Source organism: Emydura macquarii, unplaced genomic scaffold (genome assembly GCF_026122565.2).
Source record: "Emydura macquarii macquarii isolate MOO-44397 ecotype Brisbane River unplaced genomic scaffold, CSIRO-AGI_Emac_v2 contig_2422, whole genome shotgun sequence".
Taxonomy (NCBI): domain Eukaryota; kingdom Metazoa; phylum Chordata; order Testudines; family Chelidae; genus Emydura; species Emydura macquarii.
Window position 1 is genome coordinate 19,566,212 of NW_027132559.1, and position 19,999 is coordinate 19,586,210.

The following is a 19,999-nucleotide window of genomic DNA, read 5'->3' on the forward strand; positions in this document are numbered from 1 at the left end:
ATACAAACCAAGAAAAGGGAAAACTGAAATCCTAGAGAAGAAAATGGAAAGGAGCTTACATGGGGGCAAATAATGTGTACAAATACAATTGGGAAGGAGAGGGAGGAATGTGAAGAAGAGGTCCAGTATAAAAAGAAGAAAGGAAAAGGTGATACAGGGTCTGAGAAGCGGGGGCACACTTTTTCCCGTGATTTTGTGTGTCAAGGAATGTGAAGAAGTGGTCCAGTAGAAAGAGGAGAGGGGAAAAAGTGATACAGGGTCTGAGAAGCGGGGGACTTTTTCCCGTGATTTTGTGTGAAGAAGTGGTCCAGTAGAAAGAGGAGAGAGGAAAAAGTGATACAGGCTATGAGAAGCGGGGGCACACTTTTTCCCGTGATTTTGTGTGTCAAGGAATGTGAAGAAGTGGTCCAGTAGAAAGAGGAGAGGGGGAAAAGTGATACAGGGTCTGAGAAGCGGGGGCACACTTTTTCCCGTGATTTTGTGTGTCAAGGAATGTGAAGAAGTGGTCCAGTAGAAAGAGGAGAGAGGAAAAGGTGATACAGGGTCTGAGAAGCGGGGGCACACTTTTTCCCGTGATTTTGTGTGTCAAGGAATGTGAAGAAGTGGTTCAGAAGAAAGAGGAGAGGGGAAAAAGTGATACAGGGTCTGAGAAGCGGGGGCACACTTTTTCCCGTGATTTTGTGTGTCAAGGAATGTGAAGAAGTGGTCCAGAAGAAAGAGGAGAGGGGAAAAAGTGATACAGGCTATGAGAAGTGGGGGCACACTTTTTCCCGTGATTTTGTGTGTCATTGCTTGCTGACTGCTGAATGCGGTGAGCATGCGCACAATGCAGTGGTCACAGGTTTACTCTTCTGCCATCTACATGGGAGAAACAGAGCGGGGACACACATTCTCGCGGAATACAGTTTTTCACTACACACACACCGGCCGCTGTAATTGTTCCATCACAGCCGCCGCCCCCTGCTGCGTCATAACAATCCACCGCCGGCACAAAGAGTAACGAGTACGCACGCCAGTTTCCAGACCGAGCCGCTCACTGTCGTCACGTGACAAGGCCCATAACCGCCTCCCCGCGGACATTACGGCGCTTCTGAATGGCGTTTTTACAAGCCTCCCCCCGCAAGAGAGGGGATAAGAAAGCGATACCCGACTTTTACCGGTTGTGGAGGAAACTGGCAGGTAAGCAAACCAATGAGCAGCGGTGTTGTAGCTCCGCCCCTTACTGAGCCAATCAAAAGGCCTCAACCTAATACGTACGTATGATATCAATCCCCGACATTCCCCTATCCCTTCCCCCTCCTTTACATTCCCAATCCGCAGCCAGCAGCAGCAGCCCTTGTTCATCATTATCCGACCGTTTCCCTCTGTCACCGTCCTGCGCTCACTAGGGCCCAGCTTGGACTGGTCAGGGACAGGGATAGAGCAGGGCGGCGCGCCAGGCGCTCCCAGTGGAGCAGCACGGGGGGAGACCATGGATCCCCCCCGAGAGACTGTGACCCACTCCCCCGGGGGCAGCTGCCCTGGAGTCCTCCACAAGCAGCTTGACCCACGTTGACACCTCCCCCCCCCATTTAAGGGCACCAGCGAGCACGTGTGAAAAACGGACTTTTTTCAGGGCGAAGTGGGGAACGGGCCTGCTTAAGACACAGCTCTTCGTACCAGGAGGTCTGGTTACCCTACCCCCAAACCCTGAGGAGACTGTCGCAGAGCGGGCCCCACCCTGCAGCACTCCCCGCGCCGAGAGACAGTGAGCATCTTCCCCCAGCGAGGGAAACCAGACTCCTCCTGTTCCAAACATTAATTACACCCTCCTTCCAATCATGTTTTCACCTGTAAAGCAGAAAGAAAATTACAGCCACCGCAGCACAATGGGATAGTTAGTTCGTGGTGGCCTTCAAATCGTCAGAACCCACTCTTTCAAAAGTTCCCTTTCACCCTATTCAGCCATAGGCCCAGCTCTTTTAAATCATAATCTAAAAAACACTACAGCATGAGGGGTTACATAAGAGTTTTAAGACTATTTTGAATTGCCAGATAAGCTGTATCTAAAGTTATCTTGATGCCGGCTCACTCCTGCTTCACAGCTGCATCACTAAGTAGGGTACATGGATCGAGCCCTGTGCACATACACAATTGTGGATCCGCATCCACCCCAATCATCTTACCGCCAACTACCATCCGGAGTGTAGGCATCTGCGCCCACACGCATCCACAGCTCTGGGGCCCCCAAGCCCTTCCAGGCAGCTGTCCACAGCTGATTGGCATGCAGGGAAGCCCCACGGAACAGCTGATCAGCGGCCAGCAGGGGAGCCCTGCTAAACAGCTCTTGGGAAGGGGGCTTCCTTGCCGGCTGCCAATCAATAAGTTGTTCCACTGGGCTCCCCTGCTGTCTGCCAAAATCTGCTGTTTCACGGGGTTCCTCCCCCACGGCGTAGCCCAGGCCCCTAGGGGAGCCCAGTAGAACAGCTGAGCGGCAACCAGCCCCCACCCCAGGATCTCTCAGGCAGAGAAGCAGCCTCAAAGGCTAGGAGCTGCAGAACTGCTTCCCTGCCTTTGAGATCCACATCCGATCAACCATCTGCCAAAAAATGATTTTCAGATATCCACATCCAAACCCGCAAATATAAAGATGATAGCTGCTGATTTGCAGGGCTCTACATATGGATTTGTAACTAAAATAGTAAATGATAAACAGCTGTGTTTTTTAAAAGTTTTTGTGCAAAGAAAAGACAAGCTTTAACACTTTACTAGTAGTACTGAAGAAAACATATTTACTGAACAAAGTTTACTGACCCACAAGCTTCACTGAGGTATTTGTTTCACTTCCATCAGAAAGTTCCAAAGGGTACTTCTGAGACTGAACACAGAAGCCAGTAGTTAGGTTTAGCAGTAGACGTGCTTGATACACAGAATTATCTAAGAAAAGTTTTGTTGCACTGTCAGTAATGTTCAAATACTGATAGCAATCATTCAGACAGCGAACCAGGTTTAGCACACTCTAGACTACAAGCTAGAATACATAGCATGAGAAAACCCAAATAATAAGCTCTAATAGATGTACAAAAGCAAGATCTTCATTACTTTGCACTAGTTTAAGTCAGTAAATTATAGGAAATATTGTGAGAGACTGATTAATGGGGGGAGTGAACTTTTAGAGAAGATAAAGAAACGGCTAAAACCAAAAGTACTGTACAGCAGTTTAACAAAATGTCCAACTGAAGCTGCTTTTTAACTGTACTAAGATAGTAAAATTCTCTCAAATCCTTTCATTCTTTGTATTTATAAATTTGATAGTAGTTTAAGAAAATTAACCCATCGAAAATAAAATTAGAGAAATGTTACAGACTTTTAAAAACATACTAACATTTATGAAAATCAGCCTCTTTCTTCAACCCAGAAAGTGTAGAATTTAATCCAGGCTATGACAGTATGTGTGATACTTTAGCACACAGATTCAAAAAAAGGTAGAGAGATCTGGAAGCTAGGATTTTACCAAATTTATACAGAACATGAAGTAGAGAGAGCATCTTTTGGACATCCCATTTTCCTTTTGGCAGGGTATCCACAAAAATGTATGTACCAATGTAAGTATTAAAAAAAAAAATCAAGGCTATCTTGATAGTTTAGCAGGGATGGATCTTAAAAGGTAGCAGATTATAGAACAGATAAAATTAGGGTGAAAACTTTCATGAACTAACTAAACTAATGTGCACATCAGTACAAACTTATGTATATCAGTCTGTATAGTCTTTCAAAGTGGGAAGTGTATACAGTATTGACTTTCAAAAGTGTACAAGAGAGGTTAGCTAACAAGCTTTACTTATTTGATGTGTGAACTGGAGCATGGAGGAACTGGAAGATTATATTGTCACCATGTTTATAGTGAAGTTTTTGATGATTGGGATATATTTACAGTACTGTATGCTTATAGTCCACAGATTTTTCAGAATCTTTTCCAACTTTATAATCTCTATAAAATTGTTGTAAGGAATTTTATGTTTACATAGTCAATTCCAATAGGAAGAAAGTCAATATAACTATCTTACTGATTACTCCTTTACCCCCCAAAAAATCTTCACAAATGGGTTGGCCTCCACAGTGCTTATAGCACATTTGCCACTGGAAAACAGATTGGGAATTGATCCTAAGTGTCCCACTTGATAGTCCAGAGCACTATTGTGATGAATGAAATATACAATCAAATCTCAAAATTCTGAATTTTGTGATAATTTAGAGGTCTTTTTGTATAAGGGCCTCAAAATGCCAAATCAAATATCTAGGCATCAGTGTCTCTGTAATGTACATATATATGGCCTGTTTAATTTTTAAAAATCAGTGTGCACTGAAATGGTCATGAAAGTGAGAGATGAACAGCACTGGAATAAACCAATCACAGTACAGACAGGAGCTGTGGAAACTATTTGAGTTCTGCATATCAATCCTAATCCACAATACCCCTCCTGTTGCAAGGTTTGGGTACTTACAGTCATACAAGTTGTTTGGTGGTTGTACAATGTGCATAAATGAGACGGAACAGATAAGCAAATTCATTTTTGCTTATGACCAAAACTATATTCACTCACCTTTGCTAACTGGAGAATATCTGTATCTGAGCTGTAGAAAGTAAAGATGAGATTTAGGCTCAACTACTTCAAATGCACAAACATTTTCTAAGTAACTGGGTTGAGTGGTGCATCTATGGGGAGGAGGTTGAAAAAAATCTTTTCAAGAAAACTTGTCATATATTCTAGGTTAGTGGACTCTTTAAAACAAACTGTAAAATTAAACTGGCACATACTGTATATACAAATGTGAGGACTGCATCTCAGTTTTTCAGATTATTCAGTTTAACAAGAATCAATAAAATGCAGATGCAAAGCACCAATGGCCATCTTTTCCAAGTCTCTGAAGAATGTCCGGACATCTCCTTGAGGTCTTCATGTCTCTAATGTCTCTTCATTTGCTCCACAAGTATCAACAACACAGATTAAACAACTTGTCACTGGGAAAGCACGGACTTTGGAGTTGGCTACCCACTTGTCTGTTTCAGTATTATATTCAAGGATGTGCCCTAATCGACCCACACCCTGAAAGCCAGCCAGGACATAGACTATAGAGCCCACAGCAGCACACTTCACTGTCACACCCTTCCATGGCATTGGTGATACCATCTTCCATTCATTCATCTTGATATCATAGTATTCCACGTTGTCTAGGCCACCTTGAAATGAACCAAACAAGTAACTATTAACAGAGCAATATAAACACTGCTGCTTACATAAAAATCTCACAGAAAATGCCTTTGATTGATAGCAGTAGAGGGCTCTTTAATCTATTATACATCTTCTCCCTGTGGGCATATTTACAAAACACACAGTTGTGGAAAATATTCATAACTACACATATGGGTAATGTTTGTACTGCTGGAGTTCCAGTTGTGTATCATTTCCAGTTATAAATTGCTATTTGATAATTCTCTATTAAAGTTTTACTCTGGGCTGAAACTTGGCATCCAAAAAGAGAATTAAAAAAAAAAAAAATTAAAATCCTCCCCCCCTTCATAGAAGGAAACACATACTTTAATTGGGATTAGTTGCTTTTTCTTTCAAAAGACAGGAGGAAAGGGGTGGAAGAAGTGTTGAAAAGCAGTTACAAGATCACAAACAATTCAATTTGAATTTATAGCAGCGTGACACTGTCTAGAATACAAGTGATCATTTATAATATTGATATCAATATTGCAAAATTACAATGAATCTGACAAAATATACCGTGTCAGGTACCATTGGAAAGATTGTAATTTGCTAAGTATAATAATATTGTTTATATGTATGTATCAGTTTTGTGTTATGAATTGTAAATATGTATGGCATATTTGTATTTCAAACTTGTGCTGTGTTTCTGGGTGATATCCCCAGACAGGATGGCAGCAGCACTAAGCCTGCTTAATGGCCCATCAAGGGAACTCAAATGTACAATGAATCCAGTGAAAGATTCATGAATCCAGGGGCTACACCTTATGAAATCACCATGACATGTAGGAACATGCCTATGGACAGGGGACTCTGAGGCTTTTCCAAGCCATGTGCTGAGTGGCTGTGTTTGGGACAAAGGAAGTGCAAGCCTTATGGCAGTAACTATAAAATGCAGCTGCACCATCTCCATATTGTCTTCATTCCTGCTTCCTATCTCTGGATCGACTCATCTACAACTGAAGCTATGAAACAAAGGACTGAGACTCATCCAGGTGCTGGATGTACATCAGAGGAACTGTACAAGCCAACAAACTCCACAATTCTGCTGAGAATCTGATATATATGGACTTTAAAGTCATTTGTATTTATTTGATTGCTTTGACCATTTAACATCTCCCTTTTTATTTGTTTCTTTCCTTTTATAATAAACCTTTAGTTTTAGTTACTAAAGGATTGGCTGGCAGCATGGTATTTTGGGTAAGATCCAAACTTATATTGATCTGGCAATGAATGTGGCTGACCCTTTGGGATTAGGAGAGCATTTTGGTAAAGGGAATAGAGTTTAAATAACTTATCTCTTTACTGGACCCAGTTGCTAATTGGGAGCCAGAGAAAGAAATGCAATAGAGGGGGCTGTGTAATTTCTTGTTTTAGCTTCCTGATAACAAGTGGGGGAAAAATCAGGAGCATTGTTGTTTGTGACTGGTTGGGGAATCTAACTTCAGTGTTATCCACCAGTTCTGGGAGAACCTGTTGTCTTTTTGCAGCCTGCCCTGACCCTGGCATTTTCAGGTGGGCTACCCTTGGTACGGACAGGATCACAAGCACCTCATCCAAAAACCTTTAAAATAGCACTTTACTGTCTTTAAGCCTCACAACATTTTATCACCACCATTCAACCAATGGGGAAACCAAACCAGAGAGAAATCTTGATTCCCAGTCACAAATTCTAACTGCTTTGACACATGGGATTTTAAGAACACTTTATGACCTGAAGACATATGTAATCCGTGACTATGGCAATGTTACTTACAAGTTATACCACAGTGACTGCACTGAAAGGAAATAATTAGCCAATCAGGCCAATTATCACTGAACGAAAAGTTAACTGCAAAATAGCATTTTGGCCTACTGAGTGTGTAGTGTACGTTTTCAAACTGGGTATTCAACTAGGAGCCCCAGACGGTAGAATTCCTAACTCTGATTGTCTCATTATGTGCATGTAAGATGCATCTACATATATCCTCTTTGCACTGGAAACCCCTTTACGTTGGAATGGTGTTAATAAATATTTTGGGATTTTATAATTTGTCATTTAATTAGCAATTAATCTGAAACAAAATATTCCAGTTGTCAGCATGAATAAATAAAAATAAATTTAGCACTTGAGTAGTTTTTCATCTTCAAAGCACTTTAGAAACATTACCTAATTAACTTTCAAACACCTCTGTGAGGTAGGTAAGTATTATTTCTGGTTTACATGTGGAGAGACAGAGGATAAGAGACTTGCCCAAGACTGCAGCAAATCTTCTGTTACGTATCTAGGGCAATCAAAACAGATAGTTTCACCCTTTTTAATTACTGCTTTGCAATAATCCTTTAGTCTAAGTTCCTCAGGGCAGTGACTGTATCTTTCTATCTCATAAAATCTGTTGCCATTTTTCAAATAAATATCTAATGAAGAAATGGAGTTTCTGACAGTGGCAGTGTTCAAGAAGCTTAGCAACTAGAGAGCTTAGCAATTCCCATAACGTAGCTGCAAGGGGAACCACCCCTGGCTGTGATCCCATTAGCTCTCTTAAACTGAGCAAGATTATGTCTTGCATATCCAGAGATACTGCATTTGGAGGGACTTCAAAATGGAGAGAGCGGGAAATAGAGCGCTGAACAAATAGGTAGGTTCATTGTTCTTAATGACTCAGTAATCCCAACATACTGCTAGAAAGGGAGCTGAAAACAAGGGAGGAGGGTTTGTTTGAAGGAGCTGCTGTCTTTTGGGTATGATGCAATACTGAGGGCCCTTGATAACCTAAGGTCGTTCAGATTCCAGGGTTCTTTTCATATAAGAGGGGTGGTTATCCTTGTGTCCTGACTAAATTCCAATTTCAGTGTTTTAATAATACCTTTATGTAACTGCATGGTACCAGATTTCTACCAAGCATAGGGCAAAGTACTAAATACTAGATTGACTGTATCCTAGTTTCTGACCTAGATCCAATTTTACATTGTGAGTATACAAAAAAAAAAAAAAAAAAAGGAATATTATATAGCTTCTATTATTATTTTGCATGATTGCAGTGCTGCCAAGCAATACATTCCAAAAATAGTATCAGTGGCTTTAATCAATAATTGTAGTAATTTGATGTATTTAAAAAAAAACAATACCAAACCAACACAATTAGTCTCCCAAGTTACAAAGTGGCATAGTTCCAATTTAAAAAAAAAAAATGTTCGTGCTATTGAGATAACTTATCCACTAGTTTAGTTGGAAGACTGCATACCTGTCTTTTACCCATCTGCTCAGAAGAATTGTTCAATGGTGTGAACATGAATGCAGTGGATTTTCCTGTTCTGAACTGAATTTGCTTCAACCCTCCTCCCCGCCCAGTCTCTTCACCTTAGCTTCACTCCACTCCTGCCCCGTTTCTCCCTGCTCTGCCCCCCTTACCTCTCTTTCCTTCAGCCGATCACCTCAAGTAAATCCATCCCCATCCCCCTGAAAAAATCTGTGGAACTAATATGCTGTTTGTTACTATCACTGTGCTTGTGTGTTTTACCTTTTCCCCCCTTCCTGTTTCTTTCTTGTTTATTTAGATTGTAAGATCTTCAAGGCAAGGACTATCTGTTACTCTTTTTGCTTGCTCAGTGTCTAGCAAAATGAGGCCCCATTCTTGGTTGGTCTTTAGGTACTATTGTAATAAAACATGGATTATTAATTATTAACAACTTGTATGTGTAAAGAACATGATCAAACAATTTGTGGATAAACTGAGGAATTAAAAAACTGAATACCTAAGCCATTTTGTCCACCCACAGCAAATATTTTATCTTTTACAAACACCAGTCCATGATTCTTCCTGGCTTCTATCATTGGACATAGCTCAGTCCACCTGAAAAAAAGAGAAAAATTAAAGTTATTCAACTAGAATCATAGAATATTAGGGTTGGAACGGACCGCAGAAGGTCACCTAGTCCAATGCCGTGCTCAAAGCAGGACCAACCCCAACTAAATCATCACAGCCAGGGCTTTGTCAAGCTGGGCCTTAAAAACTTCTAAGGATGGAGATTCCACCACCTCCCTAGGTAACCAATTCTAGTGCTTCACCACCTTCCTAATGAAAAAGATTTTCCTAATATCCAAACTAGACCTCCCCCGCTGCAACTTGAGACCATTGCTCCTTGTTCTGTCATCTTCTACCACTGAAAACAGCCTAGCTCCATCCTCCCTCCATCCCCCTTCCAGTAGTTGAAGGCCGCTATCAAATTCCTCCCCCCCCTTTTCTTCTGAAGACTAAACAAGCCCAATTCCCTCAATCTCTCCTCATAAGTCATGTGCTCCAGACCCCTAATCATTTTTGTTACCCTCCACTGGACTCTCTCCAATTTGTCCACATCCTTCCTGTAGTGGGGGGCCCAAAACTGGACACAATATTCCAAATGTGGCCACACTAGTGTTGAATAGAGAGGAATAATCACTTCTCTCAGTCTGCTGGCAATGATTCTATTAATGCAGCCCAGTATGCCGTTAACCTTCTTGGCAATAAAGGCACACTGTTGACTCATATCCAGCTTCTTGTCCACTGTAATCCCCAGGTCCTTTCTGTAAAACTGCTGCCTAGCCAGTTGGTCCCCAGTCTGTAGCAGTGCATGGGAGTCTTCTGTCCTAAGTGCAGGACTCTGCACTTGTCGAACCTCATCAGATTTCTTTTGGCCCAATCCTTCAATTTGTCTAGGTCACTCTGCAGTGATCTAGTCTCTGTAGTCAAGTCACAGCTAGTTCTTGTTCATTTATTTACATTTCTTTTCCATCTTCTGTGATTGGGGAAATGCAAGATATGGAGAAGAAAATCTTCCTAAAGCACCAACTTCCAGTTTGCAGTCAGTCAGTCATAAATATCCTGGATTCCTATTCGGTATTCCTACTCCATCAGTTACTGCACTTCATCAGTTATAGACTGTCTGTCTATACAGTTTAGCTATCTGAAAAGCGAGCAAGTCCACAAGAGCTGCTAGTGACAAAAGGGAATTAGAATTGGTACATACGTTTCTGTTGCTGGATCATAAACTTCACAGGAATTCAGGACCCTTCCAGAAACATTGTTTCCCAAGCTTCCTCCACATACATAAATCAGTCCATTTGCCTCCACCATCCCATGACTGCAACGCTGAGTCAGCATGCTGGGCTTTGTGTGCCAGCTTTCTGTTCTTGTATCATAGCATTCAAACAAATACAGAGCAGAATTTCCTTCAAGAAAACAAAGTAATTTACTTTAGCAGTTGTATTTGAAAGAAAAAAAAAACTAACAATAACTGTTTCAATCATTAGTTAAAGGGGAAAGCAGCTTTCTATCCCATCCTGTCCCCCCCAAAAGACGAAAACAACAAAAACTTAACCAGCCTTAAACCTCAGACAAGTTTTGATATTTGTACTTGTATACTATATATATTTTATAGGACTATTCAAAATGAACATTTACTAAGAATGAAGCAGGCAGTGTTGTACTTTATTTCCATATAGCGGTGCAAAACACACTCTCTCTCTCTAACAGGAAGGAATTAGTTAGCGAACGGGCATTGTGCAAGTTAGCATGAACAGGAATGGTCATCTAACTTTATTTTAAAAAAATCTGGAATATAACATCAGTTTTGAGTACAAAATCAATACAATATAAATTAATTTTTTCTTTGTCTAAATATGGTAAAGAATTCCATCACTTGCAATGGCTAACAAGATTTACAAGTTAAAACTAAGATGCACTCCCACCAAGTCCATATTAGCCAAAGTACAGTCTACAGTGAGTAAATAGAAATCAACCAGTGAAATCCTTGACCTGGATTAAATGGTACCATATTTCCCAGACTCTTATCATAGCCAATGCAACAACACACAATAATTTACTGACTTGTAAAGGAACATATTGAAAATTCTGAAAGTTACAACTCAGAATTATAGGAAGATTAGGAAAAAATAACTTGAGAGTAGACGTAAGTCAGATAAAATGTTAATTATTCACTCTGATCTTAAAATAGGATGGTAAAAGTTTGTCATAAGTTTGAATAAAAATATTCTTTTGGACAATTGGCCAGTGTTTGTAAAAGATTCCAAAAAATACTGCCAAAATTAATTCTAATAATCTTAGTTATCCTCTGAATATTCTATCTTGATCATTTATAGTTAGAAAAGGAGAACTATAAATTTTATTTAACCAAAAAACACACAGATCCTACAATAGTTTCCTATTACAGGTGTATTAACTTAATATGATATACTCGGGAGATAAAGAGCCTATGGCTATTCAGTCAGTTTCGGTCACACTATCTTCATGGACTGTCACTTTGGACAGAGAAGGTGAGGCCTTATTCAGGTTTGCATATCACAGCATGAGATGCTGAGAATTCATATAGAAATAAAAGATTTGAAAGAGGGAAAACAGTTATTTCATGTGTACAACACTAGATGGCAGCTATGAACTGTTTGCCTTATCAAGTGCAAAGTCAAATCTGATGAAGTATTTTAAAATCAAATGCCATCTAAATATCACAACTTCCTATCAAGGGAATAATATTTCAGCATTAACCACTGTTGATGGCTATTTATCTTCTGCTTGCTTTATTCTGCAGCAAGGCAGAACTCAAAATGACTTACTATGAATTGTACTGTCACGGCATTAGATATTTTGGCAGACTAAAGAGCTTTTCGCTCTGGTACAGCAATAAACTGTGTGTGGTTCTACACACATTATATTGCAGCAACTGGTCTGAGGCAGACCTTACTTACATCAGTGTAAATTAGGCATAAGCCAACTGAAATGAATTGAGTTAATACTAAAGTGTGAAATCAGAACCAGAACACTTGTTTGGCAGTAGTTTTAATTTTCCTCTGTGGTTTACAGGATCTTTTCCACTCTGTTACATAGTCAACATTTGTTTCTGAAGGAAAAAGTTATTTTCAGCTAATGAGGCAGAGGCTAACAGAGAATTAGAGAAAAACAAGCTAGGAAAAAGCAAACTTAATTCCCTAAAATTCCCTAAAATTGGGGAATAGGAAATCCTTCTTTACATGAACAGTTAAGTAGGGTTTTCCCACCAATAAAAATGGATAACTTTTAAAAATACTATACAATTACATTAAATAACATTATTAAGTTGGCTGATATTTAGGTTTCAAATTTGTTAGGCCCATTATAGCAAAGACTATTAATAGAAATCTTATTCACACTAGCTACCAAAATATAATGTCATGGTGCTGCATTAGCAAAGAATGTGATATGTGACAAAGAAGATCTTGAGCAATCAAAAGTCAGTTGAGTTGTCTGGGAGTTACACCAGTAAACAGAGAGCAGAATTTGACACCCAAAATGTATTTGCTTGCAGCTAATTTACTCCAGACAGTTGTAGTAATTCCTTTATGACACAGATAAAAAAGATAGCCTTAATTTTTACACGGTAAAATGGCATCTAAAAATGCAATACAAATTGATAAAACCTCTCAGCATCTGGGAAAAGAGAGAATTGTTATTGAACAGAGAACGTTATAGTCTAGTATTACAGTAACATGTGTATATTCTAGTCAAACAAGGAAGTCATGCATTTAAAGCATTTTTTAAAAAAAGTTGTGTCTTACCCACTTCTGAACCACCGGATGTATATATTTTGCCTTCCGCAGCACAGGCTGCAAGGCTATCTCGAGGCGTTGGAGGGCCTAGTTTGGAATACCAGCTATCTTTCACCACATTGTAGCAGTCCATTCGCTTTATAGGAAAGAGCTGGGAACCACCCAAAATATAAACTACATTGTCCCAGAAGACACAAGCTGCATCTCTGCGCTTTTCAAAGGGACATCGGATGTCTGTCCAGCTGTAATCCTGCATTATAGAAAACAGATAATGTCTAATGTCTACATGCAGTGAGCATTTTCAAACAAAGATTTTCACAGAAATTGAGACATGATCAGTTTTAAGTTTCCTTTTCAAAACCAACACCAGTACTGTGAATTTAAGGACACTCCTCAACAAGTACTGTTTGAAAAATTCTCTTGACTCACATACTGTTGGCTGCAATGAACCCTGGCAGTATCAATTTCTATTTTCTCATTTCTTTCATGCACCCAAGACAACTTCTGAGAACTGAGAGGGTTTATTTTTTAAAAACAAAATTGACCTGTTATTACCATCATGTCAGAAACTATACATGCTGTCCATAAAAAGATTAAAAGTTGTTTCTTTTATGGGACCGGAAGAAGTGACATCTAATATAGAAAAAGAACACATTACTATAGAATAAAAATATGCCCAATTTTACAAAATATAATATTAAACATTTGTATTTCACATAGAGCTCTAATTTTTATGACAGCTGGGAGCTTGCTTACAGTATTTACCACCACAAGTTATACATAGTTATGCACAGTGGATAAAGACGGATAATGCTGCTGGCAGAAATGTTAGCAGCCACATTGTCAGGGACCTGAGCTCGGATGGACTTCCAGAAGAAACAAATGCCAAATACGGATGGTGATGAGCAGGGGACCTTTCCTGGGAAAGTCCTGGAAATAGCCAACCAAGGAGCTGACCATGCACTGTGATGGTATATAGCTCAAGAGGCAGCTTTTGAACAGCTATATCTCAGATCAACCAGAGCTTTAAAAGATTATCAGCAACACCTTGCACTGCACCTAGTGGTGCAAAGGGAGCCAGTGAAGAAATCTGAGCACAGGGATTATATGTGTATCACCTTACTCCATTCAGGTGGAGGCTGGCTGTGTTCTGTGCTAGCTAAAGTTGCTGGGTGCTCTTCAAGATAATCCTAAGTATACAAATTACATGGTGGTAACATGAATGATACCTTGGTCAGACACAGACAAAGATGTTACCAGTACCTGGATTCAATGAAAAGTATAATCAATATACTGACAACACTGCAGCCCAGAACATCTTGCAATACGCATGTGAAGCTTCACATGCATCAAGAAGGGTTGACAAGATGCGCATGGACCTTGGTGATGATAAGCAATGGACTAGCACTGATCTCTTGGGCCTGTGTGGAAGGAATTCAGTTTCACACCCACCTAGGAAGGACTCAGATGAATTCCATAAAGGGCTGGGAGCACTCAGCTGGCGAGAAGAGCTCCTGTGACTGGCCCTGAAGGGAGAAGCTGGCGGAAGAGGAGGCTCCTCTGGCAGGCCCTAGAAAGGGCTAACTCCCAGGCAGATAGCTGGGAGAGAGATTAGGAATTGGGATCCAGCCTAATGGAAAAGATTTCAGGGAGAAGCCCTGAGGGGGTAAGGGAAGACCATTCTATTTTATGTCACCTTTGGAACTACTGTTTAAGTTATCAGTACCACCACGTGAGGCTGACCCTTCCACAACCTCCCAGAGAAGGTATGCTACAGCACTGGAAGAAAACCCATCTTATAATGAATACTTAACCTGCAAGTTCTCTTGCTGATTTGTGTAAGATCATCTTGTTACCTGATTTCTAGTAGTTTTGCAAAAGGCTTCTCTCCCTCAACTGCAGAGGAGATCTAGAGGGTCTGACCAACTTCAGTAGCCTCAATTCACAACTCCTATTTTCTCCAGAATCCTGCTTCAGACCTTGTAAGGAGGCCCATGGCCTTTCATCACATTCCCGTGGAGTGATCTATTCAGCAGACTCATCATTCTCTAACTAGAGGCAAGCAAGGTCCTGTCTAGAGATGTGGTACTGCTCCCTATTACTAGCCTGCATCAGGCCTGGTTGGGTTTGTGGGTAAAGGGGAGTAAAAAAGGGAAGCTAGGAAGTTTGAACTTGATAGTTCAGGTTGTCAGGAGAAAAAAAGCTGACCCAAGGGTAATGCATACAAGAACTGCACTCTCGGCTTAATCAGAGGCCAAGGCTGTTGCCCATCTGTCTTACTATTTAGTAGAGTTGGCTAGAAAATAATTTTTTTCCCTCTCTCCTGCAGATGACTTAGATTTTTTTCAATGAAATATTGAAAACTGAAATAGTTCATTAAAATGGTGCCATAGTGCCTCCTGGAAGCTGTAGTTTAGATGCGTTATGCATTCATTCTCCTCTATGAGCTGAACTACATCTTCCATGATGCACCACTCTTTTTCCCTCTTAGCAAGGGAAATGCATCATAGGAGTCCTTGGCTGTAGTGCATCTAGGAAAGCAGAATTTAACTTTAAAAGAACACTGTTGATTGACTAGATAGCAAGTTGACAAAAGATAGAAATTGCTAACTACCACCCCTTCTAGCCCTGCTGATTTCTGTGCCAATATGTATAATCACATTTTTCTATTTTTAAATGGTTTTCCTCTTCCCTGTTTTATGGCAAAGGAACAAAACAGGAAAACTGATTAGCAGTCTGTACAGGAGAAACTGCATTTGACAGCACTTTGTGTACAAAATAAACAAACTGAAAGAAATCTTTTGCATCCACTTATTTTAAATTTTTGTTATTTGTAACACTAGTAGAGAAAACATTTTCAGGGAGATGTGCAATTTTTGCAAGTTGATTGTATCCCTTTAATTCTAAGTTTTCTCACTTTTGTGGGATTTAAATTCTATTTTTTCTCCCCCGATAGCAGATCTTGCTCAACTACAGTGTTGTACTCTACTACATTTCTTAATATTATTCCAAGGAGGCTACTCAACAATCTAGTTTGGATAAGTATTATATAATCACAGCCAGGGATGAATCAGGGAGATAGGGAAAGGCAGAACTTTCCAAGGTCAACAGCAGCTTAATCCCAAAATAAGAGGATAGTAACACGGGACTCAATGATCCTTCTATAACCCGTAGAAGACACTAACTGAGATCCTTGTTGGTTTATTTAATGATAATACTCTAAAACCCCAATCCAGTAAAACACTTAAGCACCTGCTTTGCTGAATGAAAGCATTAACAACAGTGTTGGTTGCTACACAGAATTTAATTCTTTTGTGATTTGTCATCTGAAATTCTCTGTTAAGTGGTGATGGGGTTGTTTTTTAAAAATATTGATGACAGGTTGAGGAAGATGCTTAATCACCCCCTTAGAAGGCAATGCTCTTTCCTGCCAACTATGTATAGCTTCCCCTTCCAAATTAGTGGATTGAAAACAACCTTTACTAGTGTTTCTTCAGTAGAAGTGTAGGAACCTCTCAGCATTAAAGTCAAATATGAAGGACTAGCTCTCAATCAAACCTGCGTTCAGCAGGCAGCACGTAACTGAGTTTCTTTACAAAGGCCCTGTAAAGATTTACATATGTGCTTCACTTTTTGCATTGCGGGCAATCCTACTGATTTCAATCAGATTACTTGCAATACGTAAAGTTAAGCACGTGTGCTCATCTTTGTGGAATCAGTGCCTTAGATTGCAAACACTGTGTCCATGTGCAGATATCATGCCAAGCACACTGGGCCCTCAATCCTTGCTTGGTTGCTTCTAGGTGATACCACAATACCAACTTAATAAAAGATTAAATTACATTGCTGCATGAGAGACTTATTAAAAGCTCTTTTCAGTATTGTTGGTGTTAGAGTAAATACAGAACTACCCAACAACACACCCAATGAACAGCTAATATAGGGCACGTTAATAATACCAGTGTTTGAGCACCAGCCAGTGTTTACAAAACACTTTTACTTTGATCCCCAGATCCCCAATTACCCACTTGTCACTCCTCTTTAATGTCCCACCTTCGAAGCCAGATAAACTCAGCAGTAGGGCTGCACAAAGCTCCATCCCGGGTCAAATAATTCTGCCCTGGTGCTGGGCTAGAGTAATTATTGCAGAACATTGGGAAATTCAAAAGGCTCCATGAGGTCTGATTCAAGTCATTTGATTTGTAATAGTTCATTTAGGTTGGGTGGAAGATCACCTGACAGCAAACATTTCTTCAAGTTACAAGTTATTACCTTGCAACCAACACACACACATACACACACACACACCAGGGGCTTTTACAAGATTAAGCCTTCAAAGAAAAAACACAAAAAACAAAAAAACAAACGAGGAAAAAAAAACCAAAAAACGAAACAAACCCCAAACAAGTAATAAAAAGATACATAGTGAAAATTTAGGGATTTTGTACTAGGTATACAGGTATAGATAGAACCCTCTCTCTCCACCCCTGCCGTTATAAAGCTTTACTCAATTAACAGGAAGTACTTATCCTGGAATTTAGCCTTTTTATTAGTTATGTTGGCAAAGAGTCTGGACATATTCTAAGCCAAGATAACAAAACTACCAATTAATGACTGAAGCTGTAATATTCAGAGCCAGTTTCCATTCTTAAAATAGTGTCATACTTTAAGTATGTGATCTGAGGTAAAGAGAACTACTTTGATCTAACACAGACAGGTCAAAGCACATTGTGTACATCACAGCCTTGTTAAAATGTCAGAAAAAATGAATTGTTTGAAGATGACCAAGAGACTGATCAAAGATAATAGGCACGTTCTCAAACGTGGACTACACCTTTCTGAATAATTCCTTGCTGAAGAATTCATTTTATCCTGGAAATGATATCCTAGTATGCAAACCTCTACTCTGTGGCATACAAAAATCAGTGTTCATATAACTTTCTTTAGTATGTGAATCATGTGCTAAAAGGGGTAAAGTGTAATTATTTAGGAATCCATAGTTCCTAATAGAATCACCTATTTGGAGACATAGAATTTAAGTGCCCTCTTAGAGCCAAGCAACAGAAGTAGGTATAAGAAAGAGCAAGTCTGATTATATTTTCCTGGATTACAAGGGAGACTATCTGTGCACAAAAAGGAAGAGAGATACAGAATGAAATCCTAACTCTAGTGAAGTCAATGGGAATTTTGCCATTCACTTCAAATGGAGCCCAAGATTTCACCCATAGACTCCTTCACTCTGAATCATAAGTTCTACGGCCTCAAATCGCCCTTCACAGTCCACGCAAAGCACGCGCGCAGCATAAAGCCATTTGGAACTATAGCACATATTTGATATGCCAATTTATAACAGTAAGTCTGGTATTGTATAGTCCTATGTAGTATTTTTCTAAAAACAAATCATATTGCCCCAATTAATTTTTAAAATAAATAGCAACATGTTTTAGTGTTTTAGGATTCTTGTGCGGGGGGGGGGGGGGGGGGGGGAGTGGCGGTAGTGAAGAACACAGATAATCTTTCTGTAAGCAGTTAATGTTACCAGAGTATATATACATTGCATACCATACAAATTTACTCCCTTCCAGTGGTTTGGCTTTACTGCAGAACCTCAAAGATATGAACACCTCAGGAATGGAGGTCGTTCATAACTCTGAACAAAACATTATGGCACAGTACTCTGCAGTCAGTGTCTTCCAGCTGAGGCTGGGAGAGATCTTTGCAAAGGTGGCACCTGGCAGCACTGCCTGGTTTGCAAGCAGCTCCCTGCCCTATTCCTGTTTCTTGCCTTTGGGCTGAATTGGGGGAGGCTACCCCACACCCTTGGCACTACAAGCCCCAGCCCTCAGCTGCCTCTCTCCAGGACTCGCCCTGCTCGGTGTACTGCTTGCCGTGCTCCAGAGGCAGCATGTGGCAGGGAGTTGGTGTCAGCCTGCTGCCAGCACTGCTCCCTCCCCTTGCCCCTTGCACTCCCAGAGGAGCTGGCAAGATCCAAAAGTGCAACCACAGGCAAAGCTTGGGCCGCATCGGTGCACAGGCTGTGGCCCTTTAAAACTCCTCCAGAGCTCTGACTCCCACTCCAGCTCCAGGACAGGCTTCGGGTGCAATCTTCAGTTCCTTGCAGCATCAGCAGCTCCCTGCAGCAGCTTTCTTTCCTGGGCTAAGAGGGTGTGTGTGAAAATAGCTTCCCCCTCCCAGTGGGGTAGGATAGGAGGGGGTGAAACAGCACCCTTGGCTTACAGGAAACAGAAAAACACCCCGGACTGTTTCTGCTCTGCATGCTGACCTTTAAGATGCAATTCAGGCATAGTATAGTATTTGCTTCCCCCCCCCCCACGATTGCTGCCTGATTGCTTACTTCCGGTTTCACATGGTATTTGGTTGACCAGTCAGTTCGTAATTCTGGTGTTCGTATCTTTGAGAGTCTACTGTATTAGTAACTAAAATAAAAATTTAGCACTATACAAAATAAAATAAGGCACACATTAAATGGATAAGAGCTGGCTAACTGACAGTTCTCAAAAAATAGTCCTCAATGGAGAATCATCACTGAATGGAGACATTTCTAATGGGATTCCACAGGGATCAGTACTTGGCTTGACACTATTCAACATTTTCATCAATCATCTGGAAGTAAATATAAAGTCACTGCTTATAAAATTTTCCAGTGATACCAAGATTGGTAGGAATGGTAAATGATGAGGACAGGGCATTCATACAGAGCAATCTGGATTTCTTGGTAGGCTGGGTCCATTCAAACAAAACACATTTTAATATAACCAAATATAAAGGGATATATGTAGGAACAAGGAAGGCAGGCCATAGCTATAGAATTAGGGATAGTATCAGGGAGTCTGAAGTGGACAAGCAACTTAACATGAGCTCCCAGTGTAATGCTATGGCAAGCAAGGCTAATGTGATCCTTGGAGGTGCAAGTTGGGGAATAGGAAGGCAATTTTAATTCTGTATACAACATTGGTGAGACCAATATGGTAATACTGTGTACAGCTCTGGCGTCCACATTTTAAAAAAGGATGTTGAAAAACTGGAAAGGATGAAGAAGAGGGCCACAAAAATTATTTAAGTAAGACATTTTCTCCATTACAGTGAGAGACTTAAAGAACTCAATCTGTGTAGCTTATCAGAAAGAAGACTGAAAGGTATCTTGACTACAGGGTATAAGTATCTTGAC

At 40.4% G+C, this 19,999-nt stretch overlaps 1 protein-coding gene across 1 annotated transcript in view; it reads right to left on the minus strand.

The window, feature by feature from the left end:
* Window positions 1-2,754: 2,754 nt before the first annotated feature.
* Window positions 2,755-19,999, minus strand: part of KLHL7 (kelch like family member 7) — a 35,822-nt gene continuing 18,577 nt past the window's right edge. Inside the window, exons 8-11 of the mRNA XM_067562076.1 lie at window positions 12,820-13,060; window positions 10,239-10,440; window positions 8,988-9,085; window positions 2,755-5,221 (exon numbers count right to left, since the gene is read on the minus strand). Coding sequence (XP_067418177.1) covers window positions 4,938-5,221; window positions 8,988-9,085; window positions 10,239-10,440; window positions 12,820-13,060 — 825 coding nt within the window. The 3' untranslated portion in view covers window positions 2,755-4,937. The remainder of the gene's footprint in view (window positions 5,222-8,987; window positions 9,086-10,238; window positions 10,441-12,819; window positions 13,061-19,999) is intronic.